General features: G+C 36.8%; 3 protein-coding genes across 7 annotated transcripts in view; 1 reads left to right on the forward strand and 2 right to left on the reverse strand.

Moving 5' to 3' along the window:
* Positions 1 to 264: 264 nt before the first annotated feature.
* LOC107548846 (zona pellucida-like domain-containing protein 1) lies at positions 265 to 4707 on the reverse strand. The gene is made up of 11 exons (XM_016229668.1): positions 4660 to 4707; positions 4426 to 4551; positions 3967 to 4187; positions 3660 to 3844; positions 3302 to 3374; positions 3097 to 3194; positions 2932 to 3012; positions 2563 to 2731; positions 2154 to 2271; positions 2031 to 2051; positions 265 to 1271 (listed from the first exon to the last, which is right to left on the reverse strand). The coding sequence occupies exons 1-11, from the start codon at positions 4667 to 4669 to the stop codon at positions 1117 to 1119; spliced, it is 1257 nt and encodes a 418-aa protein (XP_016085154.1). The 5' UTR covers positions 4670 to 4707; the 3' UTR covers positions 265 to 1116.
* A 5235-nt stretch (positions 4708 to 9942) lies between these two features.
* On the reverse strand, positions 9943 to 22535 carry zpld1a (zona pellucida-like domain containing 1a). 5 transcript variants are annotated; one of them, XM_016229737.1, is made up of 14 exons: positions 22460 to 22535; positions 19073 to 19232; positions 17203 to 17281; positions 16374 to 16928; positions 15828 to 15998; positions 15529 to 15749; positions 14988 to 15169; positions 14575 to 14647; positions 13720 to 13817; positions 13201 to 13281; positions 12934 to 13108; positions 11546 to 11642; positions 11349 to 11378; positions 9943 to 11002 (listed from the first exon to the last, which is right to left on the reverse strand). In XM_016229737.1, exons 5-14 carry the CDS (start codon positions 15931 to 15933, stop codon positions 10827 to 10829), a joined length of 1239 nt encoding a protein of 412 aa, XP_016085223.1. In that variant the 5' UTR covers positions 15934 to 15998; positions 16374 to 16928; positions 17203 to 17281; positions 19073 to 19232; positions 22460 to 22535; the 3' UTR covers positions 9943 to 10826. The 5 variants fall into 5 exon arrangements, with proteins under 5 accessions (XP_016085223.1, XP_016085225.1, XP_016085227.1 ...); XM_016229739.1 differs by having other exon boundaries at positions 19073 to 19229; positions 22460 to 22517; XM_016229741.1 differs by lacking the exons at positions 19073 to 19232; positions 22460 to 22535 and adding an exon at positions 22068 to 22150 and having other exon boundaries at positions 15828 to 15838; positions 15923 to 15998.
* A 69-nt stretch (positions 22536 to 22604) lies between these two features.
* LOC107548832 (phosphatidylinositol-binding clathrin assembly protein-like) overlaps positions 22605 to 27271 on the forward strand; it is a 58824-nt gene continuing 54157 nt past the window's right edge. Inside the window, exon 1 of the mRNA XM_016229655.1 lies at positions 22605 to 22748. Within this exon, the coding sequence (XP_016085141.1) occupies positions 22619 to 22748 (130 nt within the window). The 5' untranslated portion in view covers positions 22605 to 22618. The remainder of the gene's footprint in view (positions 22749 to 27271) is intronic.

Below are 27271 nucleotides of genomic sequence, written 5' to 3' on the forward strand. Positions count from 1 at the left end.
CAATTCACGGCACCCAAAAATCCCCTTTTTCTGAATGAATTTGCATGACCCATTTTAGTTAGGTGCTTATTTTCAACATATAGACAACTTTTAAATAGGTATTTTCTACCTTTACAACATTTTACACTCACCTCTGTCACATTTTAATTGTGTATAATAGTTTTAAAAGGCCCAAATGCTATTTTCAAGCAATCTAATTCCATTTCCTTTGCAGATGTCATGATTTTATGCTACTAAGTAAGAATCCACTCAAGAGGACAGTGATTTGTTCTTGTACCAGCAGCCTTTATTCATATGAAGCATGCATTAATGGATGAATTACAAATATACATCTACTTTTAAGAGCTCAGCTTGCCATAGGAATTCTAAAGATACAAAGTGCAGAGCCAAGAACATAACTTCAGATCTAAAAATCAACGCTTTGCTGCACTCTCCTTCGGCTCACACTCATTCGAAATTGCTTTCATTTCCATTTCTTTATTTATTAAGTTGAACATGCAGAAGGAATATCTAATCTAACTCTGCTATTGCTTTAAAAGTGTTGATTTAAAAGGCATAAGTTTCATTGTAAATGCAGGGATGTTTTGGGCTGTGCATGAGTAGTCTTTAGATATGGGGGTGTCAAAATTGCATGAGGGTTAAGTAGAAAGAGTAGTCTTTAATAAATAACATATAACATTTTAGAAGGTATTAGGGACTGTCTTGAAGAGCTCCAAACCCTCCGCACACATTCGGATTGATTTCCTTTTTGTGTTTTACAGGTACCACAGTGTGAGCTCATTGGGATTGGATTCATTTGTTGGGTCAGTATTTTTAATGCACTTCAATTCGAAAACACAAAATCACAGAGAATTCATATTGCCTTATATATAAACTAAGGATTAAAGCTCTGATTTGGTTGTGCTTTTAACATGTATTCCCATTTAAGGTGTAGAGCTGATGTAGTGCACTGTTGCTCTTCTAAACCACATTGTGCTATGATTATTCACCAAGAAACACTATAGAAAATATCAAGATGTCCGAAACAGTTCTACGCTGAGCCCTGCTCAGCCCTCCAGCGGTGAGAGATCGTCCCGGCGGGACCGGCAGTCCTCTCTTGGAGCAGGGTGTCTCAGCTCACTGGGGCATTTTTGAAGGTGCGTTGTGCCAGTGTCTCTTGTAGAAAACTGCTCCCATTCCTACGATCATGATGCAGGCAAATGCCAGGATGCCCACAGCCACGCCGAGACCCACAGAGGAGTCTGAAGGTGTTTTCGTGCCGATTGTGACTCCTGCAAAACAAGGACATATGAGGTTAGAATTGAATGTAAGCTACAAACTAAAATAGCGAACTACACTACTGTTCAAAAGTTTCGTTTTAAAGTTTTCATTTTATTCAGCAATAAATGGGTCAAAAATTTTACGATTTCTATTTAAAAAAATACTATTCTTTTGAACCTTCTATTCATCAAAGAATCCTGAAGTAAAATGTATCATTATTTCATCAAAAATATTAAGCAGCACAATTGTTTTCAACATTGATATTAATAAGAAATGTGTCTTGAGCACCAAATCAGCAAATCAAAATGTGACACTGAAGACTGGAGTAATGGCTAGTGAAAATTCATATTCATATAGTAAATTAATTTAAATAATTAAAACATTTTTTTTTTTAATTTAAAATAATCAAATTATTTGGCTCAAAAAATAACTTACAACAACAAAACTAGAATGCAGTGTCAAAAACAGTGATAGACAGCAGTACTGTATGTTTATCTGTAAAAAAGATACATAATGCCTCACACAGACTTGAATTGATTTTTTCTTTTTTAACTAGTTAATTTAGATGATTTATCTGAACAAACTGATTCACTAAAATGAACATTCTACAAGAGAGCGCTTGATTGTTTTCTATGTTTGTTTAATTAAATTAGTATTTAGTTAAATTAGTTAACATTGCTACATTCAGGAAATGATTCCCAACACTGGAAAATATGAAGTGAATCTGGACAAATATTACATGCTTTATATTTGAAACAGTTGAAGCTCACCTTCCTCTTTTGTTGCCACCACTGAAATGAAATAAACAGAATAAAATCAGATCTGGAACTTAAATCTCAGCAGTGTTGGAGATCAATAATTCATTTTGTTTTCACAAAAGGGAAAGAACGTACCATTTTCTGCACGTATGACGATGGCTGGTGATGTGATGGTTCTGCTGTCTGTGACTCCATTTGGAGAAGGAGTGGTGGTCAAAGGCACAACGTCTCTCCTTTTTCGTTGGCCACATTGCTGTGGAAAGAGCCATAGAGCATGGTGAGTCTAAAAAGTGTCTTGGCCAGTGTTTGTCTCTGGGTAGGTGAACTGAATGTATATGTTGCTTTTTTTTTTGTTCAAAAATCCCCCCAAAATAGCAAAGCTTGGCAAAACCAATGTATATGGACAATGACAGAAAAAAACAAAACATACCCATCCCAAGCCAAAAGGTGTTTCTAATTTGTCTAGGCTTAGTTTATATCAATTATAATTAGCTAATTCATGGACAAATAATATGAAAGCGAAGTATAAGTTGAATGTTTTTACCCTAAATGTACTGCAGGTTGATATTTCACAGAGTCTTGTAATGCAGTGCAGATAGTATGTTGATACTGTCTGGTTCTGCTGCTCTGTGAAGCGGAAGGCCGAAAACGAGAACCGAGCAATTTGCATCTCCCCATTCACCAGCATTTTAGTGAGCCGATCACTGCCGCAACTGATCAAACAAATCATCAAATAGCAAATTATTCTCTCTCAGGCCCACCAAATACTATCGGACAGATTTTACAGTTTTATAAACAAGCTTACATACATGGTGCAGTGGTAATGTAACATGCCCATAGTATAGATCACAGTACCATAGTAAAGGCACAGTACTTTTTGGGTTAAAATACAACAAAAATCGAATAATCTTACGGCACAAAGAGGTTGAAGTAGCTCCTGGTGGTGGGGACAGTGGAAATGGAGGCATAGCATCTGTCCAGCAGCACAAAGTACCTGTGAAATACATAACAATCGTCGACTTTAATGCAAAATTTATTCATTTATTGCCATAATGATACTCAATGTAACAGGTCTTACTGGGAGGTCAAGTTGGTGGCTTCCACTTGCACAAACACATTAGTCCTCAGCTCAATACCGAGAGGAGGCATGACAAGAGGCTGGGTGTAGTTTATGTCCTGAGAAATGAAAAGAAATTCAGATAAATTAATATTTTATTTTTGTGTATGTCTCTAGCTGATCTGATCTATAGATGCATGTAGGTCCAGTTTAGGGAAAGACTTACACTGAAGAGTCTGAGATTCAGAGTGCTGATGAAACTGCCATTGTTGTCTTTTACTGCAATCGAGGAGGCCGACCTGTGAGAAGGCATAACTAGGTTAAAGTCTAGCTGAAACTGCCCACAATTACTCAATGTGGACAACTCTGAGACTAGAAGTGTGTATCTGTGTCTCTCTGTTGGGAATATGATATCGTCTTCCTGTCCCTTGAGGACAACAACAGGGATGGACCAATTGAATTTAACGTGTTCTTAGAAAGTGATACACCAAGACACTTATTCCCCAACGAGTTTTGTTCTTTTATCCTCAGTAAATGGATCTTAGACCTGGTATGCTATACCATAAAAGAAAATAAGCACTTACACATCCACTTGAGTGTTGTTGATCAGGTACTCCAGAGGATAGGCGCATGAGTAGTAGTACTTCAGCTCAGCGTTATACGTCACAGTGCCTGTTGTGATGTCTTTCGATCGTATAATTCCACTGATGTTGACCGTCTCGATGTTGGAGAAGTCTGAGAATACTCCTGTCCCTATACTCCTTATTGTCTGTGGAGAAACGGTAGGAATTAATTGTATTTAATGCCATAAAAACAGACTGATCATTTAGTTTTGACTTTGAATAATAAGTTAAGTTATATGATTTACTTTGATTTATAGCTATTACTCACAACAAAGTTGCTGCCGCAGGCATTGGTTGAGTTAATTGGAAACCTAAATCGGGCCACGGGAGGTAAAACGGTAGTATCAAGGGTCGCATGGCAGTCTGGGTTATTCAAGATGTGGTTGAGAATTAACTCTGATTCGTTGTAGCCGGTGTATATGACAGGACAGAATTTGATGGCCAGATTGATGTACTCCGTTCCACAGTCTACAGAGATGTCTGTGTACTCTGTCGTGGCAAGAACGACCAGATTAGTTGTGCAAAAAACTGTACGAACTCTTACTTGAGGCAAAAAACAACTGAATCGAATAAAAGTTTTCCAAGTTAATCAAATTGGACAGAATCACAAGCTTGAAAACACCCAAAGACATACATCAAAATAAGCTAATTCAAATAATTCTGATATTTTTATGATGTAAACAAGCAATTCATTTTTGTGTGATTCAGTCAGAAATGAAAACTATACCTGGACGTCTGTACTCTGATCCGCAGTCGCTCAGTGCTAACGGAAAGCTTTTATCGAATTTTGTAGCTAGGAGGAAGAGGAAAATGTTGAGGAGAATATCTTTCCTGTTGTTTGCTGAACGCGAACCTGTTCATGGAAGAAAATACACCATAATCAAAATCAGCTTGTCACCATCGGTATATCCAGGAGCTTAGCGCATATCCCACAGTTACACGTCCTAGGACATGTACGCACCTTGGATCATGTTTGCGGTTGGTTTGGGAATCCTCTGCCTGTGAGATCTTGTGAACTGTGGAGTCCCTTTATAGAGTGCTTTCTTTTGTGGGATAGGAATGAAATAAGGTCAGAGAGGTTTGGTGTGTGCACTGTTTGGGACCAGCCCTTTTGTGAATAAAGTCCCATAGTTGACCGCCTGAAGGCACTTGCTTAAACTCTACACAACATGGGCCTTCAAAGATATGCAGGTGACAATGGCCTGGTTTCTTTGTCTACTTACTTAAACATGGATATCCTTAGCATCTTAATACGAGACCTCACGGAGTAAGTGTCGTGCCCCCGAGGAGTAGAGACAATGCAGCAATGGCTCTTTTCAACTTAGTTTAACACTGTATGAAATGTCAGGGATCTTTATGTTGATCCAAAGGTAATCCTAGCAACACGATAAATAAGGATGATAAAGCAAACACACATGATTGACCGGAGGGAGTCTTAAGGATGTGACAATTTTGATTGAAAACCTGACAGGGGTAGGCAGTAATTTTTTGTTGTTGATTATCTCTGTTTTTCATGGATTGTCAGTTTCCATGGTAACATTGTTTTCTTTGGACAAGGTGTTCCCCGAAAACCACATGACTGTTTTAGCCATTGTTGTCTGATTTCTTCGAAATGATAAAGGAAACTACTCTTGACATATCAGAGGAAATATACTGAATATTATATTAACAAAACCTGAAATTGTAGAAGGTTTTCAGGGTTTGTCATAATCACAGGTATATTAAATAAAATGTAATAATTGTTTCCATAATATATTAAGGTCTATAATGAAAAACAACAATCTATCTATCTAACATAAAATATGTGTATTTGTGCTTTTTGTATGTTAATTTCTCATACAAGTATGTTGACAAAACTGTTGCAACAAATTACATAAGAATGATTTGGCAAACTGTTTACACACAAAATTCATTCTGCCAGCATTTCATAAATTAAGCCCACTGGGCTTTATTAGATAACTAATTAAATAGATCAGAAATCAGACAACATGATTACAGGGGTGAGTAAAACATTCATTATACACATCACAGTGGACTCCTGGGCTTTGTTTTGACTCATCCATTCACAGTAATATCTCAATCGAGTCTTGAGTCACTTACTGTGTTTAGTTTGGTTGATAGCTTGACACCTGAAAAAAGATACAAATAATACCAGATGTTCCCAATTAGTGCTTATTTGGTCACTTAACACTTATACACCAACCATTCTTATACCTGCTTTATTTGCAATCTGGTTTCTAATTGTACATTTTTAGTCAAGTCAGAGATCTCTGATCACATAAGCTGTGCCTTTTTCTTTTAACAGTTGATTGAAGGCCAGCCATTGAGTGTGTAAACACTGTTAAGTGGTGTGAAAAGGTCAGTGGATTACTCTGTAATGAGAAGGCTCTGCTTTAAGCTCCAAACTAATCACTTTGTTTCAGCGTTTTTTTCTTTTCGTTCTTAGTGGGATGAGCCACAGATCCAGATAAATCTCAGGTGAATCTGTGGAGAATCACAGATGGGTTTAATAAAGCTTAAGCGTAACCCCTGCCCATGTCACATGCCAGCAGTGTGATTTCTTCCTCCCAAACAGATTTTATATATATAGTTTAACAATTTTATAAATTGTTTTATGTAATTTATAAAACTCCTTTTTTAACACATTTTGTCTGTCATTAAGATCTAGAATTGCACTTTCTGTGTCAAAGGCTGAGCTTGTATGATTCGGGGTTTGTGCTCTTAGGTCACTTCCAAATCAAAAGAGCTAATCCTTATATTCTATGCTGACACTCAACCCTTCTTTATAGCAAATGAGGAGATTGTCAGATCAGGAAATTCATGTCAGGAACAAAGGTGGATTTTTATTTAAGAAGGGTATACTTATATGTCACTATAGAAACCATGCAGCTTTGAAACCAATACTATAATACTCTTACATAAAGCACATTGACGGTAAAATGGTACAGTAATAGTTTCAGAAGGAAATATCATTATGCTTTGATATATATATATATATATATATATACTATGGTATCTAAATGATTACCATGGTGTTAATATATGTTTTTTCCCCCTGAGAGTTCTGATGTCTTTGCCTTTACAACTCAGCTCAGGAGAGGAGGAATTATCCTCTGACGGATTGTTTGTTTTTCATATCCAGAGAAGACATTGTGGGTCCCATCCCTGCCCTTCTGTACCCAGAATTCTTCTGATTAAATTGAGCCATTCATTTATTCTGCCACAATCCCATTAATATTTGTCACTGATGTCACAGATAATAAGCCTGGACATCTTCAAAGGTCTGATATGAATACATGCTCTTTGTTTAGCTGGCATCATGGTGATTACTATCATTGTGAAAAGCTTTAAAAGCCTGCTTTCTTCAACAAGACAGCATTGAATATAATAGAACTGAGTAATGGATTGTGATCCCTGTGGGTTTTGTAATTACTACAGGAAAATCTGCAAACAAAATATTCAGACACACATCTGATTTACTTTATTGTTAAAAAAGAGGAAAGGAAAATCTACAAAGTAATACAAATGCGTGTTTGGGGGGTAATAACATGGGTTGTTAAATATAATTAAATTATCTTGGACATAAACTCCGGTGAAATATCTTTAATAAAAATAAAAGAGAAAAGCTAATACTAAATATTAGAGTATGTGAAACGAAGAGCTAAGACTTATTACTGTTCAGTGGGTATCACTGAGGCACATGAATACTAATGAGTAAAAACAAATACAATTAATTAAAACTAAAAATATCTTAAATAGTCTTCTCATCCACCTCAATCACATAGCATAGTGATCTAGGTTGCTGTTCGACTTAATTAAATTCGTTCCCTATGGTCTCTTTCTCAGCTCTTGTAACTCAAACTAATTATTGCAGAGAGTAATGTACTCGTAATCACTGGTGTCCCATGATCCTTTGTGCTGTTGTGATGAATAGACTCCTCACTTTCTGTCCTATAGCCTCTAATATTCTCACTGAACTAGAAATATGTGTTAGGTAGGTCTATTAGATACCTTTGCTTATGTTCTTCATGTAACTGATCTTAAACCCTGCAATAATGCAGCAAGGGGCTGAGGTATTAACTTTAAGTTACACTGCACCAACGGATCCGGATCAATTGACATTTCAAATTAAATACAAGTAAAAAACAGTCCGCTGCTCTGTTGATCAGTTCATTTACAAGTGCAATTAAATAAGGTTTGTAAAAACAACGTATTTATTCATGTTTGTGTTACACTGTGTAACTACGATCACTTTCAATGTATAATTTTAGTGTTTCGGGTTTGACAGAAACAAATTGTGGGGCTGTCGTGTAGTGGTGTATCAGTCACTGTAACTGATCTTAAACCCTGCAATAATGCAGCAAGGGGCTGAGGTATTAACTTTAAGTTACACTGCACCAACGGATCCGGATCAATTGACATTTCAAATTAAATACAAGTAAAAAACAGTCCGCTGCTCTGTTGATCAGTTCATTTACAAGTGCAATTAAATAAGGTTTGTAAAAACAACGTATTTATTCATGTTTGTGTTACACTGTGTAACTACGATCACTTTCAATGTATCATTTTAGTGTTTCGGGTTTGACAGAAACAAATTGTGGGGCTGTCGTGTAGTGGTGTATCAGTCATGTCTAAAAGTATGAAATAAATGGTGGGATAGTTAATCTAAAAATGAAGCTTCTGTAGATTCCAAACATGTGTGACTTACTTTCCTTTGCTGAACATAAAAGAAGATATTTTGAAATATATTTCAACTGTTGTTTTCCCATACAATGGGGTCCAAAACAACAGCATATAACTTTATGGATAAAAAATAGGGGTGTAACGATACATGCATTCGTAGCGAACCATCACGGTATGGACATCTCGGTTTGGTGCATGAGGCTTTACAACGAATACAGGCAATTCACCCTCAATCCAGAAGGGGGCGCCCGCGGTAACGCAACGCTGTTTGATAACCGCCAGCAGAAGAACAGCGACTGCCATGAGTTGCACACTTGAAAACAAAGCCCACTAGACAGTGACCATGTGCTGATTCTGACGCGTCTCTCACTGACAAAGAAGTATACTTTAAAGGCTTGCGCACTCAACTTTGTGCTCGTGTATCCTACCTCTCTCATTCGGCACAAATTCAAATATTCCATAATATTTCCATATTTGCGATGTATCTGAATGCAAAACTATTATTTATGATGTAAATTATAGGCTTTGTACTTCAGTCACATTCCAACGGTGACACAGAGGCAGGCGTGCTGATGTTTGGTTCACTGTATTTAATTTTTATAAAGTACCAACTGCGCTGTCAAGTTAGCAATGCTGGAACTGATATGTGTCTTTTTTTGTGTCTGTGTGCGCCGGCGCGATTACTTTAACTGTATCTTATACCAGCAGAATCAACTTAAAACACTCCGTCATTTATTGTCTTATGAATAATGCATCACTGTAAAAGGTCTACAGGACAAAACATTGTGCTTTTGTAAAATAAAGAAAACAAATAGGATGTGGCTTTCTGCCATTTGAGTTTCCTTTATTTGAAAAAATTAAGCGCGTCACAAAAATGAACTGAAACTCAGCATATATAAGCTACGTTACGTGTCGCACAGTTTTTTCCCCTTGTTTATCTGTTAACTAAATCAAATATATTTCAAGAATTTATTCCTTGTATGTATATATGTACTGCAAATTTTATATATATAACATTATAATTTAATATAATATTTAGTATTTTCACATCTAGGTGGAAAAAATTGTAATTTGTACTACTGATTGTTCAAAATAAATGAAAAGAAACCTAGCATAGTAGATTTGTTGTTTTTTTATTGTTGAACCAAAATCGTATCGAACCGAGGTACGTACTGAACCGTGACATCTGTGTACTGTTACACTCCTAATAAAAAACACTAGAAACATTTTTTAAAATATCTCCTTTGTTTCAAATCAATTAAAATAAGTTGGGAACGACGTGAAAATGAAAGCTATCCCTTTACAGCCAGAAATATGCTTTATGCAAGTACATGACATTTGGCCTTTAAACCGATGTGTTAAGCTGAGTTGTTATCAAGAGTGACTTAGATCAAGATTTTGGTTAAATTGTTGCTCCGCCATAACAGTAGTTGACCTGAAAGAGAAATCTGATCGTAAAAGCAGACCGTTTTAGATATAGCGCCACTTGTGGCAATGATGAGAAAACGCATTTGCGTTGCACAGTCTATCATAGCCAGAAGCATCTGCCTTCCGACGTGAAAATGAAAGCTATCCCTTTACAGCCAGAAATATGCTTTATGCAAGTACATGACATTTGGCCTTTAAACCGATGTGTTAAGCTGAGTTGTTATCAAGAGTGACTTAGATCAAGATTTTGGTTAAATTGTTGCTCCGCCATAACAGTAGTTGACCTGAAAGAGAAATCTGATCGTAAAAGCAGAACGTTTTAGATATAGCGCCACTTGTGGCAATGATGAGAAAACGCATTTGCGTTGCACAGTCTATCATAGCCAGAAGCATCTGCCTTAATGTACATGCATAGACCATTTTTTCGGGCCTAAAAGTGCATTTGTAATTTTTTTGTAGGGTGAGTCTTCTTGGACTTTTACTGACACCTAGTGGTGTGGATGCAGAATTTATGCAAAATCAGATGTTTTCAGTTTTAGAAATGGTTATCAGCCATGACTTACTTATTTCATTCGTGAAATTGTCCATTAAGTCAGTATTATTCAGCTGGTCAAGTGATCTCAATATGGCAGCCCCCAAATTAGTTTGGTCTACCAGTATGACCAAGAATCTCACGAGTATACATGATTTAGTCAAAATTAAATTTTTTCATCTGTAAAACATTTTAATGAGGAAAAATTACTCCTGATATTCCTGATTATATTATGTGTGTGAAAACCATTTCCAATCAGAGTTCAGCCTCTTATGGTTTAGGATTGTGTGTTATGTAAATGTACAGTGATAAGAAAGTATTCATGCTTTGTGACCAAAAATAGGCATCTGTGTATAGCTAAAGGCTATATAGAGTGATATTATAATATTATTTCCCTGTACTTTATGACTGTGTGTAACCGAAGAGCTCCGCACACAGGTATTGCTGTATTGTTTAGCTGACTGAACAGCCGTGTGTGTGTGCGTTTAGCTGAATGCTGGGTTGTGGGTTCCTGACAGAGGTGTTGGTGGCGTATATTTTCCTCTCAGCAGTGACAGAGACAGGATGAAGAAACATATGCTCATAACGGCGAGGATCGCGATGGCAGAAATCAAGGCGCTCGTCACTGAATTCATTTTGAATGGAGGGCTGTTTAACTGTGCTGAAAAACACACACACACACACACACACACACAGAGTGTTAGGAAGACTTCTTACAATACATAACCCACCGTTCAAACTCTTTCGCACGTTCTTTCTTTCAATCCTCTTGTTCATTTCTTGATAACACCACCTGCTTCTACCCTCTATTAACTTCTCTCTGTCGGAAACCCTCCGAATCATCGTTATTTTGATCACGGTTTTAAGCCGCTAGATCCTTTGAGGAAAACAAATTCCTCTATATTGTCTGGGAGGAAGTAAAGCATGCTTTTATCCTCCATCAGAAATGCTACAGTTCTGAGAAAGAAGGATTTAGCTTCCTTTTAAAAGGTCAAAGCAAGGCTTACCTAGCTGGGAATTATTGGTGGGAGTTTCATCTGTGGACAGATGAAAATGGTTTTAGTAAGAGGAGCACGCTTATTGCCTTAAAGTGCTAAATCATGTCACATAACAGGCTCAATATGAAAATTTTAAATTAGCATTGTTGAAATCATGTGCTACCAAGATGAGCTACATAAACACTACATTACAGTTCATATCGTACCACTTCGGGTGATGATGGGCCCGGCAGTCATGACCGCATTGTCAGAGGCCACAGCAGTTCTTTCCGACACGTTCCTTTTCTTCCTCTTACCACAGATCTGTCAGGATGACAATATTTGTGAGTCATAAACACAGTTCCAGCCTAAAGTTTATTTACTTTTAATAACAAAAAACTAAGCATATTATTACAACCAGAACTAAAACTTTCAGAACTAAAAGTGTTTTCCTTGTAAATTCTTATTACTTTCACTAGACTGTTTTTAATTCCTATTATTGATGGGATGGTGACTCTTATTATATTCTCAGCATGAGCATAAACTAAAGGCAGTAAAACCAATACTACCATGACACATTTACAGTTTAATATTTTTCACATAATTGGTTTGCATTACTGTAATGTTTATTTTTTTGATTGCTGTTAAGTTTTGTTTCTTTGTTTTTCTAAATGAAAATCAAATATACCATCGATAGATTCAAAGATTCTAGAAATAAAAATGTGTATCACGATTTCTTCAAAAATACTGAGCAGCACAACTGTTTTCAACATTGATAATAATAATAAATGTTTTTGAGCACCAAATCATCGTATTAGAATAATTTCTAAAGGATCATGTGACACTGAAGAAAATTTTACTTTGCTATCACATGAACAAATTAGATTTTTTTAAATAGTTACTTTAAATTGTATTAATACTTTACAATATTACTGTTTTACTGTATTTTAGATCAAATAAATGGTAAGCAGAAGATGCTTCTTTAAAAAAAAATATATACAATTACTGACCCCAAACTTATGCACATTTTATATATTTTTTTTAAGAAATAATCTTTCCTGGTAGTAGTAGCAACAGCAGAAGTAGCAGCAGCAGCAGTAGTAGTAGTAGTAATAATAATAATAATATAATGCAATAATAATAAATTAATAATTAAAACAATATACATATTGCCACAGTGTAAACATAGGTAACTCTTTACTTAAAGCCTTTATATATAATGCATTATAAAAGTAGTCTTACTGCATTAATTGTGCCTTGTAATGCACCTAATAATGCCTTGTATAAACTCATGAGTCATGAATAATTGTAACCACAGTTATAATAAATACCTATTCCATTGTTACAACTTTAGAAAATATAATGCATTAAAACATATAACAAACAAACTTAGGTTAGGCATTTTAACTCAGGTTACAATTATTTATGAAAAGATATAATGCATTACAACGTGATGAATACCTTTATAATGTATTATACATAAAGGCTTTAAGTAAAGTGTTATAAAAAATATAATATCTTATTTCTTTAAGATTTTTGGATGAAATATGACCCAGACATGTTGAAACACTTTCTGAGTTTCACTGTGGTATTAGTCTCAAGCAGCCATCCTTACAGGCAAGAGCAGGGGGCAGTCGTCAGAGCGACACAGCTTGGTCACACAGTGCAGAAAGACGGTGGACATTTTCTGGTTCTTGTGCTTGACAAAGCGGAACACCTCGAAGGAAAAGCGGCCCATCTGGCTCTTCCCATTCTCAAACACTGTTGTCTGCGGGTCCTTATCACATCTGCTGGACCAGAGACAAGACACACCTAGCATTCAGCCTCAGTTCTAGTTAGACACACATATATGTGCAAGCACATCCAAAAAACATGGAATTACCCAAAGAAAAGGTCATATCGGAGCTCATCATTAGGATTCCCAGAGGGAGTCGTGTAACAGTAGTCCATCAGAACGTTCCACCTGTGGGGAGTGACATGCGTGAATCAGTCACACAACAAGGAAGACTGGAAATGAAATGGCCCTATATGAGTAAACCACTGTTGTTTCATATAGAAGTCATGTGTCTTATCTCTACTCAGGACCCATAATAATCTTTCCCATCCACTTTAGTGGCGCCTATCGCTGGCCCTAAACAAGGCCAGCATTGAGTCACTCAGCATTCCTCCTTTAATGGGCTAAACCAGTTCTGGATTGATCAGATATAAGAGAGGAGGTCATTTAGGGAAGTGCTTTAACAAAGCAGTGGCACAGTCCAAAGACCATAGACATTTGACCTCCATCAGATTTCATGGTTAACTCACCAATTAGACCGTTTCAGTATCATGTCTGTACTATGTTTACATTTGGGCCTCCTTGCAAGATACTTTCCCAAGATATGTTTGTGTAATTGCAGTTTACCTCCTGTCTAGGTTGGTGGCTTTTACAGCGGCAAACACTCGCGTCTTCAGAGTAAGTCCAGACACTGGGATGGCAAGATGATGGACGTATGTGGAGTCCTTAAACATTAAACACCAAAGGTTAGAATTCCACACACACTTGCTCAAAAATCTACTATTTACTAAAATATAAATTGTAATAAAATGTGATGAATTTTTGTATTGTATTGTATTATATATATATATATATATATACACACACACACACACATACAGTATATTTATGTATATATATATATGTATGTATGTATATAAATATATATTCTTATATTACATTGTATTACTAAATATAAAAAACAGCAAATATATACGGTTCTATATACAGTGGGGAAAAAAAGTATTTAGTCAGCCACCAATGTAGGTGACCAAATACTTATTTTACCGAGGAATTTACCAATTAATTCTTTAAAAATCCTACAATGGATTTTCTGGATTTTCTTTTCTCATTTTGTCTCTCATAGTTGAGGTATACCTATGATGAAAATTACAGGCCTCTCTCATCTTTTTAAGTGGGAGAACTTGCACAATTGGTGGCTGACTAAATACTTTTTTGCCCCACTGTATCTATATTTACAGTTCTATACAACAAATGAAAATAAATCTAGATAATGATAAATCTTTTTAGAAATTAATGATAAATCTTTTTTATTCTTCTTATTATTATAATTTATTTAAAAAATATATAAAACTTTGAAAGCCTCTACTAGAAACAAGCAATATATATAAAAAAAAAACACAAATCATCAAAGTTATCTGTTTATATAGACCTAAACAAATGCATAATTAGAAACTATGCTGATATTCCACATGTACTCACGTTGTATAGAAGTAAATTCAGTGTGCTCACAAAAGTGCCATTGCTGTCCTTCACTGATATCGCTGCAGCCGACCTTCGAACAAAAGACGCTATTAAAACATGATAAATATATTTTGCAGGCCAATTAAAGTCTGAAAGGAAAACTTGTGTAATAGTTTTTCCTGATTTACTGTCTGATGTCCTTGTAATCAACCGTGCATTAGGTTTTACAACATATTCGTTGTGCATACTAATTTAATTACACATACACAATTTAGCTGGTTAAAGCTTAACAATAAGTGCTAAACATTTTACAACATGGAATTTGGGACCGTTTTATCTTCCATCAAAATATTGTGAATAATTCAACATGAATTAAAAAAGGACACATTAATGCATTAGTTTGCTATATAACAGTGATGAAGTCGACTTACGAAGCAAGCTGTGTGTTGTTGACCAGGTATTCCAGAGGGTAACTACAACTGAACTTGTAAAGCAGTCCCGGTAGGTAGCTGATGACCGTCGGGGGATCCGGAGTGTCAATGTATCCTGCTATATTCCCAATCTGGACCAAGGAGAGATTCCCATAGGCGTTGGGCCCCTGAGCCGTGGAGACCTACAGACACAAAGGCACTAAGGTGTGATTGCTCTTCCTAAAATTAATGTACCTTCACCTCCCTAATCCTCAGCTCTTTCATCACTGCCGGATCTCTGCTGTCACCCAACCAAAGCTAAATCCACCTTACCGCAAATGTTCTTCATTTATTACAGACAAATTGTCATAAGAGAGGATACTGTCTCTCCAAACACAAGCTGTAGTTTAGCATTTACTGCAACAAATGTGTTTTTCTTACTAATGACTGAACCTGAAATTAAAGTTCTGGGCCATTGAAGGGCTAATTTGAATAAATCATTCTGTCATGGGTCAGTGCCCTCCATGTAGGCCTTTAAAAATGGTGAAAACCAGTGTCTTACCACAAGTGAGTTTCCACAGGCCTCCAGCGTACTGAGACTGATGCTAAACAGCACGACTGTTGGGAACGTGTTGTTGTTGATGAACCCTCGGCAGTGGGCATCGCCGTGACGCCCGTTCAGTGCCAGGTCAGTGTCGGTGTAGCCAGAGAAAAGCACCGGGCAAAAATTAATCTTCAGCGTTATGGTTTGCACTCCACAATACACACTGATGTCCCGCTCAGCTGTTGAGAGAGATTAAAATATCATTAATTCCATGTCATTGATCAAATGCTTGCACAAAAAAGCTAGCGTTCACTCACCGGGGAAGCGGCTGTGGAAGTTGGCATCACAGTTGAACCCATTGAATTGCGCATTCACTATGAAAGTTTTACTTACAAGCAAAAGAATCACACACAAACGTTCCATTTCAACGCCTGAGGAAGACAATGTATGAGCAATTTCTTTGGATTCATCAGAAAATGCTTCTTGTTCTGAAATGAGAGAAGAAATGCATGATTAGACTCGCTTCAAAAGATAATTCCACTGTATTGTTCTGTAATTATGCTATTAAATTGGAAGAAAAAGACAGAAAATGAGAAACGCGATACTTTTGTTGGCGCTTCTGTTAAATTTGAAACCAATAATGAGCATGACTTGATCTGAAGTGCCATTACGCAAAATCTGCGAACAAATCAACCTCAATTTATGTATTCAAAAAGCTACAAATCAATTCAAACCGTTTGCTTCCTGTAGGTATTTGTAAGTATGATGCTTATACACAGAGTTCTGCGTGTTTCACCCTGACCTCGTCCTCTGTTGCCCCTCCGTCTGCTCTAGCATCCCTCGCTCCGTTTCGGAAGACTCACCCGTTTCCCTGGCAGCTGTAGAATCAGCGGTACTCCATCTGTTCTCAGCTGCGACGCGAGACTGACTGGATTACCCAGCATCCCGGCAAAACCACTAGAAACACGGCCTTGCTCCGAGGAAAAAAATTAAACATAAGAGATTCATTATTTGAACACGTCAACAGCAAAAGAGCTGTCTGGGGGAACATGGGAAAGTCCATCAAAAGTGAATGTGTTATACAAATCCTTTCACGGGCCCAGAAACATGAGCAGGTTTTGAAGTTTCCCACTCATATCCTTTCTGCTTGATCTTGCTCTGTCAGCGCTCACAAGCGGCCCCACGCCGCATGTGGTCTGCGAGGAGGGAATTATCTTTTCATCGGCTCCTGGACAGGGCTCGTCGCTGACTGAGCTGGCCTTTCTGTGTGCCAGGACGGTCTGGGTCGGGACCAGGATTGTCTGGACGCTTTAGATGCTTTGTTTGGCCAGGCTCAGTCAGTACTCCCATGATGGTATCCCACCTGTCTGGCCGTGACCCCCCTTTCCGACTGCCACTCTTGTCCTCGTGATTATCACCTAATATATATGAGAATCTATATAAATCTGCTGTGAATAAACGCCATTTCTAATCTCATATTATCTCCATTATCTACATACTTCTAGTGATGAATTCTTGTTTCAATCTCTCCGAATTCATAGCAGACTAATATTTCATCAAATTAGCTGCAATTTTTACATCATTATTTTTCAAATGCCTTTAATCGGCATGATTAATTGCCTTAGAAATGTCTCGACGGTCCATCCTTGCGGTGAAAGGGGAAATTTGAATGATTTCATTGTCTGTTCTTACCTGATTAATCAAAGCTCAAAGCGTCCGGGCTGCAGGCCAGCTCCAGCGGCAATACATCACCCAAAAGTCACTTGTCAATCTGTGCAAAATACAAGAAACCCAAAGGATGAGGTTTTTCAAAACTATGCAATGCTACCCCAAACTGCTGAAATCCGAAATCCAGCTGGGTTTTGCAGAGACACGCATCGCATGAAGCTCTGAGCCCCTTCAGCCAGAACTCAGCTGGTCTGACGAAGTTTGTCTTGCGTCTTGGACTTTCTTCAGATGGAAGGGATTGTGGGTAAAATGGAGTTGTTGGTCTATAGTGGGGTAATTCAGTACTTGCGATAAGTATCTCTATTTATGCACTTCCAGCAAATGTCATTCTTTCATTTTTCACACTTGAATGTCTCTATATGGCAGGCTATAGTGCCGTTTATCAGTGTGACACAATCTTGTTCACCTTGGCAAGATATCAGGGCAAGCAGAACTATTACTGTAAGGATTTCCTCATGTGTTATTGCATGTACACTCTAGAATAGAGAAATTTGAGAAAATGGAAAATAATTTGCCATTCTTTTGACATTTGTGGATTCACTTAATTTTTTTAAACTAACTTTTTTAAAAGTTTTGAGCCATGCAAAAAAAAAAAAAAGTTTTATGTATTTAAGTATGTATTACTTATATTTATATATTTTATTTTATTTTATTTTTGGAAACCTGTGTCCTTGGACAGTTGAAGCCTTTTAAAACTTTGTTTAAATGTTCTTTAGTTAGCTATTCAAAACCCAAATTATGGGTTTAGGCAGCATTTTTGAAGTTTTCAGACGTGCAAAAATAAAAGCCTTTGTTTTGTTTAATTGTATCTTTATTTTATATTTAGAAAATTGTGCTTGGACAATTGAGGTATTTTAAAACTTTGTATAAATGCTTATAAATGTGAATAGAGTTAGCTATTCACTCATATAATGGGTTTAGAACAATCACAGGAAGGTTTTATAGTTACAAATGTGTTTTGTGCTCGATTTAAACACTAAAACAAATTTTTTAAAAATTTTTGACCCATGAAAAAAAAAAAAAAGTTTTATGTATTTAAGTATGTATTACTTATATTTATATATTTTATTTTATTTTATTTTTGGAAACCTGTGTCCTTGGACAGTTGAAGCCTTTTAAAACTTTGTTTAAATGTTCTTTAGTTAGCTATTCAAAACCCAAATTATGGGTTTAGGCAGCATTTTTGAAGTTTTCAGACGTGCAAAAATAAAAGCCTTTGTTTTGTTTAATTGTATCTTTATTTTATATTTAGAAAATTGTGCTTGGACAATTGAGGTATTTTAAAACTTTGTATAAATGCTTATAAATGTGAATAGAGTTAGCTATTCACTCATATAATGGGTTTAGAACAATCACAGGAAGGTTTTATAGTTACAAATGTGTTTTGTGCTCGATTTAAACACCAAATAGAATGATGAAACGGTCTCCGTTCACATCTGAACTTCTAAAGTCAAAGCCACCAGAAGGAATTGTGTTTATGAACACATTAAGAGCTTATCGCAACACAAAGGCTGTATCTGTTTTTATTTGCCTGGCATTTGGTCATGCTTCATTTTCTTGTCTCTTTATTTATCTGATGACTTTACTCACATCGCAATGAATAATGTGGGTCATTAGGAGGTTATGGTGAGAAGCTCAGTAATGCAATATAAAACCGACAATAATAGTGATGACAATGGCATATCTAACCTTTCTTAAGGTCTTTAGTCTAACCAACAATAATATTTGACCATCCTCTCTTAGCAAAATAATATCTGCATATCTTGTATCACAAATCAGTCTATAGTTTCAGGTAAAACGTGTCTCTTTTTTTAACAGGGTACAAAGTAATTACTGTTTTTCTTCTAGCCGTGTGAAATGCCATCAGCTGGTGGGCAAGCAGGTGTCAGGCCCAGTGCATCAATCACTGCGTCCTGTAAGGAATTAGGAACGATGAGCAATCTGTCTCTGTTTGGTTGTCATAGCTATCCGGCGGATGGGATACGTCTAGCCTGCTGAGAGAAAAGCAAAGTGGAATTTCAAACTAAGGAACACACTTTCGGTGGCCTTTTTGAAGCGCCATAAGGCATGTAAAAGCCACAAGTTTTGCTAATTGCCTCTGTCTCTCTCAAAGAATCGGCTTGCTTTGTTGTTTAATTGTGCCATGTTTATTCATAAGGGGTTTTAACTGAAGGCACAGTCGATTTTAACTACTTGTGATGTAGATTTGATTTGAAATCTAACTGGAATGATTTAGGCCACTAATTGGATATTAACGTTGCAATTCAGTGGAGATTAGAAAGACTTTGTTGGGACTGTCTCAAAGTCAAGTTCTACAAAACATGAGCAGATAAAAAAAAATAAAATCTATTTCATACAGATGGATCCGCAATACCAACATAAGTACAGATAACACAGCTGAAATAGTTTCACCATATTTTATAATACTTCTAATATGGAAACAAGTCAGCTATGTGGCTGTGAGAGATGGAGTGTGGAAAAGAGAGAGGGATAGAGTAAAGTCTGTCAGTGACTCGGTATCTCGGAATCTTCTCGGTAGATTGTATTGTCTGTCACAGCAGCCAACTTAGTAACCTCCTGTTTTCCTGTCAGCAAAGGGAACATCACTTGTCATCTATGTTAGCCCTCATCCAACACAAAAACAGTTATATCTGCTGGTGAATGGGGTCATATAGCACATGCTATACAGAAAAAAACGTATCCATGTCGAGCATCTGACATCTATATCACTTTTCTCCTCACACCCTTTTAATGACCCATTTTGTGACCCTTTTTAGTTGTTTTTAAATAAATCTATTACTTGAAATACTCACGTTAGAAATTTTCAATAAAAAATAAATATAAGATATTTGAATAAGATATGTGAAATTGAGTTTAATAATTGGTAGAGGATTCTTGAAACTTAAAAATGCTTGAATACATTTTTTAAAAGTCAGAACGAATAAGCAATATTAATAACCATTTTAATCTGTTAGTGTGAATTAGTTTAGTTTATTATATCAGTGATTGATTAATTTGTCATTTTGATGTGTTTATTTTTATAATAAGTGTTTTCTATGGTATCAAAAGAAATGTATTTCTTTTAATATATATAAAAAACCTTGGGTTTATAATGTGGCACTATTGTGTAAAAAAGGACTCTGATCCAGGAAAGAGTTTATAGAGTTGAAACACTGCTGGACAGCATTTGAGGAAACTATTGTGCATGTGAGAGAGCTCTGCTGGACTAAGCAGACAGAAAAGCTGTGTTTCTGGTCCCAGGTGGCAGAAATCACAGGATGCCTTATTGTTTATGTGTGAAACACAAGCCATGTGGTATTCAGACCTGAGGGACACACCTTTTCATTATGAACCATATCTATAACCAGCTTTCACCTCATAGACACAAACCTTGACAGAGATCCACAGCGTACAAAACATCAGTGTGTCTGGATTGTAATGCAGGAAATTATATAAAAAAAAACGACATTTTTATTATAATAATAATAACAATAGTCATCATCATTTTTATGATCATGCTTATTATTATTTAGTATATTTCATTTATAAATAAAAAAATAATGAAATCATGATAATAAATCGTGAAAAGATAATAGTTATGTAAAAATACAAACTGGATCCTGAAAGTTATAGATTACACTTGTTATGTAAAATATAAATGCAATCTGTTGAAATATTGTTCAGTATTCTGGTAGAATATTTGTTGTAAATAGAAAAAGCTGACCTGCGGTCTCTCAAATGGATGTTGTCAAGACTCTCTTGAAAGTTTGTGAACAAGGACACAGAGACCTGCATGTGTATATCGCCCGCTACTGGTGAGACTGCAACAACAGCACTGATGCCACCTGTGCGATGCCGACTGATGATACAGGCCTAAGTCAATCTGCTCGGCCCATTTCACACAAATGAGCCTCGTCCTGAAACTGATCAGTGCTCTGGCATTGTGCATTAGTGGCTGATCTCCTGGACATTCAATCTCTGCTACCCTCTCCCTCTCTGCTCCTCAGCGTGAGTTAGATCTAATTGCACCAGTGAGCTGAGTATATCTATCTATCTATCTATGACTACAGGAAAATATTCACAAGATGCTGATGCTTGTAAATATTTGTATTCTTACACAATCAATATTGGAATGCATCAAGCTGAATTAGGCAGCTCAGGATTTATGGATTGCCTCAAAACGCGAGACAACGGGTTTTTGATGCTTTCTGTAATTGCATATTTTTATCACTAGATGTCTCCCTTTCCAGGCATTTTGTAATGAAAGATTAAATAATTTAATTGCACTAAGTAAAATGTTTCATTTTGATTTTCTTTCCTACAAGTTCATCAGTTGCTCAACTGGAAGCTAATAATAAGCCTTTCATTTATAAACTAATGATAATTATCACTATAATAATAGTTATAATTTTAATTATGAAATAATGTTTGTAAGTAATAAAGATAAACAAAAACTGGAAAACTTCATTTTTTCCCCCCCGTTACCCTTCCAATTAAAAATTATATTTTGAACTAGCGTTATTGTGAAACGTCTGCCTTACGGAACACTAACACACTTTCTACTTATTATATTTAATTTTAACATAAAACACACACACGCATAATTGTATATAACAATTATATAATTAATTATTTTGTAAACGATGACATAAATGCTCATTTAATCAGTGACACGTGTCTAAATGTTGTAAAAAGTGCCACATGTGAAACCATGACTTTTGGTTGGACAAATTCCGTCACGTGCAATGTCACGGAACTAGTAGATAATACACAGAAACAATCCATCTAGAGCTGCCATTTTGGCTCACAAGCCAAACAGCAGTACTCACGTTCTACGTAATGCGAGGCACCAGTACGATATTTGGAGCCAACATGGCGTTGTTTCACACGGTCATTCAGCATCCATATAAACCTTGGGAGTATCCTCTGAAAATAGGAAACTGACCCGCCATTTTCCTACGAGCCTTTTAAACCCAGCAGGGGGAGGCGAGATCCGAGAGGAGAGCCACTGTGGAGGAAAAGGGGGAGTTAAGAGGGAGAGGGAGAGGGAGAGGGAGAGGAGAGTGCGTGACAGACGGGTTGAGCGAGAGCGAGAGCGAGAGCGAGAGGACGCTGCCGTTAATAGAAGAGGAAACGTTTGGTACGTAAATGTCGTGATCAGCTGACGGCACACATAGAGAGCAAACTTCATTTGGACTCTGAAGCGGCGGATGCGTCTTACGTGCAGTCTCATTTCTTTTCTCTCTTTCTTCCCCAGTCAGGTGGCGGAGCAGTGCACATCCCAGGGGCTACAGCATTGCCGTTGGATTTAACAGCCCGAGCAGATTTCCCCCCTCTTTTTTTGTTTTCCCCCTTTTTCTGTTTGTTTAAAACGGCGAGGATGTCTGGACAGAGCATAACGGACCGAATAACGGCAGCGCAACACAGTGTCACCGGTTCCGCTGTGTCCAAAACGGTGTGCAAGGCGACCACACACGAAGTCATGGGGCCAAAGAAGAAGCATTTGGACTGTGAGTGTCATGGGATTTTGTACTATGTTGCTTTCGGACCCGCGTTTGAAAGTTACGTCAGTCACTCGTCGCCCTGGGAACGAGAGGTTCTGGGCTCGAGGCCTGCAAAAGATTCACGTTCAGTGCTGCTCGTGTGTTTTTAACCAGCTTCCTCCAGCGACCTTTGCTTTGATGTTGAAACCGATCATTTGTACAGGGAGTTTTGAGATAGCATGAGTACAGTGCAGTGCATTTAATGATTTAACTTGCTAACTAATAATTAACCACATTTAAAAATGAGCCCATCTGCTGTCTAATCAGGACGCTTGCAGGTTGAGTCGAATGGATTCATTGAGAAATCTCATGATTGCAAACAAACGTGCCTTTGGTGTAAAAGAAAATCCCTGTTTCTGTCTTTTTGAGGTTGCAAAACAAAAAGCAGCTAGTTTTATCAGGGTCACATTACTGTATGACTAATGTTTATTTCTTAAAGGAGTAGTTAACAAAATGATAATTCTGTCATTGTTTGTTCAACAGCATGTTTATGAAATCCATTTTCACACGGCAAACAAAAGGAGATATTAATTGCAGAAAGTCCAAGCTGCTCTTTTCCATGCAATGAAAGTGAAAGGGGACTGCTGTCAAGCATATATTTTTTTAGTGATTAACAACTTAAATTTCACTTTATTCTTTACGCAAAGATATCCAATGACTTCAAAACTTGGAAAATATTGTGCATGGGGCGTGTGAATTCTTTTCTGTTGTTTTTTGTATTTTATAGTGCCTTTTAGGAGCTTGACAGCTGTAGTCATTATGTGGAAAAGATATATGATCAATACATATTTCACAGAAATGTGTCTTAATATTACGCGTTAATTTGAGTAAATGATCATTTTCATTTAAGCAGTCCTGACAACATGGTGTTATTAAAATCTTTAATTTACAGATTAGGCAAACCCTGGAGTTATTCAGTTCTTTGGTTGTTGTTGATTTTACAATTAAAGTGGAAAAACATGCTGACTGTTAAAAGATATGTAACATTCAATTTAACAAGTACTGTGGCAGGTGTTTATAGAGGACATTGTTGTAATTGGCTCAATCCTGGCAGCGGCTGAACTCATGAGACTGTTCTGTCAAGTTAACTTTTAACTTTATGAAGATGTCACATTTATTGCTTGTTATGAGTGTGGTGGAATCAGGTTGTCTTCTCTGACTGAGATGTTCTCAGGCTCTCACAGGTGGTGGTGCTGACAGCTCTCGTATAGCTGGATTCCCGGGGTTTCTTATGATTCTCAGGAAGCACACTGGCCTCATTTAGGGCCCATTATGACCTTATCAGAACTATAAGAATAGTGTGAATGTTTGTGTCCTTTTAGTGAGATCTGAAGCCCTTGATTAACTCAGTGAATCAATTGCAGTTTGTTCTTAATTTGTTCAGTTTTGCAGTTGCAAGTTTGTGTTTGCAAACTCATTCTTGTAGTACAGTTCTTGATTTGTGATCTTTGTGGATCTGTGTCTGTATTTTTGCATGAATGTCAATGGATGTGGCGCCATCATTTTGATTCAAATCAAGGCTGGTAGCACCACCATATCAAGTCTTTTGTCTCATACTGCTTGTGCTTCTTTTTAGGACCACTTGTGCACGTTCAAAATTTTAGGAGCACCTTCTAATCCATAATCCAAAATTTTATCAAAAAGTAGCCTTCCCATTACGAGGTGATATTTGACTCCTTGAACTTTATTAAATGTAATCTTGTGTCAAATTCTTAAAAAATATATATATTTTTTTAAGCTTTTTAAAAATTGTAATAAAAACGACAGAATAAGAACAAGTAGAAATATAGCTGCAAGCAGCAATTACGGGGCCAAGCACTCCAGATGCAAATTGAGGAGCTAAGCATGGCATGGAGCATCAGACCAAATGCAACAGAGTAATAAAAGCAATTTTAGGATGATTGTAATTGAAATGGCTAAAAAAAATCATAAATACAACCTCTAGTAATATGATTAAATGACTTATCACTTTTGACCAACAGGTGGCGCTGTAATCATTTTGGTGTGTTCTGTGTGAGGTGACATTGACACACAAAGTTTGTTGTCATTATATCAAAGATTTGCAGAGATACAGCCTCGGAGTCATTTTGGCATCATGCCTCAAATTCGTTGCTGTGGTATGCAAAAACGGTTTTGTCTATCAACACAAAATCTGTAACTTTTTTTTTTTTTTTTGTCAGCATGGTCTGAAGATGATATGACTCGATTTTGGTGAAAATTGGACGAACGGTCTAGGAGGAGTTTGAAAAAGTAGGTTTTTAAAGAAAATCTAAATGGCAGACAGGAAGTTTGGCTGACTATGGCAACATTGGTATAAGGAATGTATTAATACCAGTCTCATTACAATAGGCAAAATTCACATAAATTTATTTGAAATTTCATTTGAACTTTTGACCAAGGTCATTTTACATCATAATACTCTATTGTAGGCAATGGCAATTTCATGTTTTGTTCAATTATAGCGCCACCAAGAGGCACAATCCCACCAAATTTTTTATGTGTCCTTAGAGTGTGCCCATACATGTCAAATTTGGTGAAAATATCTTATTTTGTTTTGGAGTTATAGACATTTTTATATATGAGAAGAGAAAAAAATGACTGACGGCCGACTTTGTTTGCATTTTTTTTTTGCCACTTACTATCAAAATTTTGTCATTTCGGTATTTATGTTTAGCCGGCGTGCCAAATTTCGTACGGTGGTTTCGTGTCGTTCGGAGTTACGGTTTCTAAGATATTGGCAAATGTTTAAGCGCTAAAATGCAACGTTGAACAAACCATAAGGCAAAACCTGCTATGTTTGGTATCGCTGCACTCGGCAAGGATTCAGGAGTCTAAAAAGGGATCTCCCGTGAAAATAAGTCGACCACACCCAAAGTTATAAGCATGTGAATATTTGAATTTACCACTAGGTGGTGCTGGCTCGAAACTTCTCCGACTCCTTTAGGGCATCGTGCTGATGACCCATACCAAGTTTCGTAACGATACGTCAATGCGTTCGTAAAATATAGCATTTTAGTACAAAATTAAAAATGGCCGATGCCCAAAATGGCTGACATGGGGATAATTGGGTATGGTTCGACTCGGCATGATGCACCGAATCTAAAGAGACCAGTTTTGTGATTTTTGGCCAAAACATTCAGAAGGTATAAGCAAAAATGTGAATTTTTCATATCTCCTGACCACTAGGTGGCACAGTGCCGAAATACTGCAGGTAGTCTCAGGTCATGCTTGGTATAACACTCACCAAGTTTGGTCTCGATACGCCAAATCGTTGCGGCGATATAGCCTCACATGCATTTTTGCATGCTTTTCGTAGAATTAGTTTGCGTGTTATTTGAGAACGGTTTGACGAATCAACTTGAATTACATAACTTTTTGCCAGCATGATCTGAAGATAATAATACAATTTCCTTCTGTGCCTAATGGTTCAAAAGTTATTAGCATAAATATGAATGAAACTTTGGACAAGTGGTGGCGCTAGAGAGTTTGAGTTAGACACTCCAAACTTGAGTCTGTCAATGTTGAGACTGTCCTCTATCAGTGTGCCAAATTTCGCAACTTTCCAGCAAGCGGTTCTATGGGCTGCCATAGACTCCAGAGCGGAAGAAGAAGAATAAGATTTCAATAGGTGCCTACGCACCTTCGGTGCTTGGCCCCTAATAAGGAATATAAGTTACCAATCAAATGAAATCAGTAACAAAATTAATTTGTAGAGGTGGCACAGAAGAACACAAAAGTGGCTTGGTGTACTTTCAGACATTTAATAAGACTCAGAGGTGGCATGAGTGCAATTAAATTCATGATGAGATTAATGTTTTATATATAGAAATATTAAATGACTGAAAAGATACTTTTAAAAATGCTAAAACTGCCAGCAGGTGGCGGCAAGTCACTGATTTTATCACTGAATCATTCATTCAATTGATTCATTCGAACAGCTGATTCATTCAGGAATGAAGCAAGTGACTTGCTGCAGTCCCAATTCGCCTACTTATACTATGCCCTAAAAGTATGTACTCCTTTTTGTGAAGAAAAAGTACATACTTTGGAGTATGTAGAAGAATAGTAGGCAAGCTTTAGGACATACTACTTCGTCATAACTGCGTCTTTTAACAGACGCTTAGTTACGTGCATTCTGTCACTGTTTAAACTGCCCTGTCAATCATCTTATCACAGTTAACATCATCCACATTTCGTTTAATTTGATTTCCTACCATATTGGAGAGAAATTAAGAGGTACGTTGATCTGCCAGTCACAGGTCTATCATGCAGAGAACTCTGCTCATGTGTTTGCATAATGATGCATTTAAAAGTGAATGACCAAAAGTATCATTCTTAAAGTTCACAGTGTTGCCCCAGATGAAATATAACGTGGATAATTTTAAATTTATATTTTTTCATCAGGTTAGACATTGATTATTTATCACTTAAATCCGTTTATCTACCTGTCTGTTGGTCGTGTATATCCGCCATGTTTGTAGTTTTTAAAC

The sequence above is a fragment of the Sinocyclocheilus grahami genome, unplaced genomic scaffold (genome assembly GCF_001515645.1).
Source record: "Sinocyclocheilus grahami isolate Dianchi unplaced genomic scaffold, SAMN03320097.WGS_v1.1 scaffold356.1, whole genome shotgun sequence".
Classification (NCBI taxonomy): domain Eukaryota; kingdom Metazoa; phylum Chordata; class Actinopteri; order Cypriniformes; family Cyprinidae; genus Sinocyclocheilus; species Sinocyclocheilus grahami.

Bases quoted from the DNA above. Each gene is read 5' to 3' on its own strand.
- LOC107548846 (XM_016229668.1), bottom strand. The intron at 3,845-3,966 runs GTGAGTAATAGC...GTTTCTCCACAG, and splicing joins CCTGCGGCAGCAACTTTGTT to ACAATAAGGAGTATAGGGAC. The intron at 2,732-2,931 runs GTAAGATTATTC...TTGTTTGATCAG, and splicing joins TACTTCAACCTCTTTGTGCC to TTGCGGCAGTGATCGGCTCA.
- zpld1a (XM_016229737.1), bottom strand. From the start codon at position 15,933: ATGGAACGTTTGTGTGTGATTCTTTTGCTTGTAAGTAAAACTTTCATA. The intron at 15,750-15,827 runs GTGAGTGAACGC...CTCTCTCAACAG, and splicing joins CTTCCACAGCCGCTTCCCCG to CTGAGCGGGACATCAGTGTG. The intron at 11,003-11,348 runs GTAAGCCTTGCT...TGTGTTTTTCAG, and splicing joins CACCAATAATTCCCAGCTAG to CACAGTTAAACAGCCCTCCA.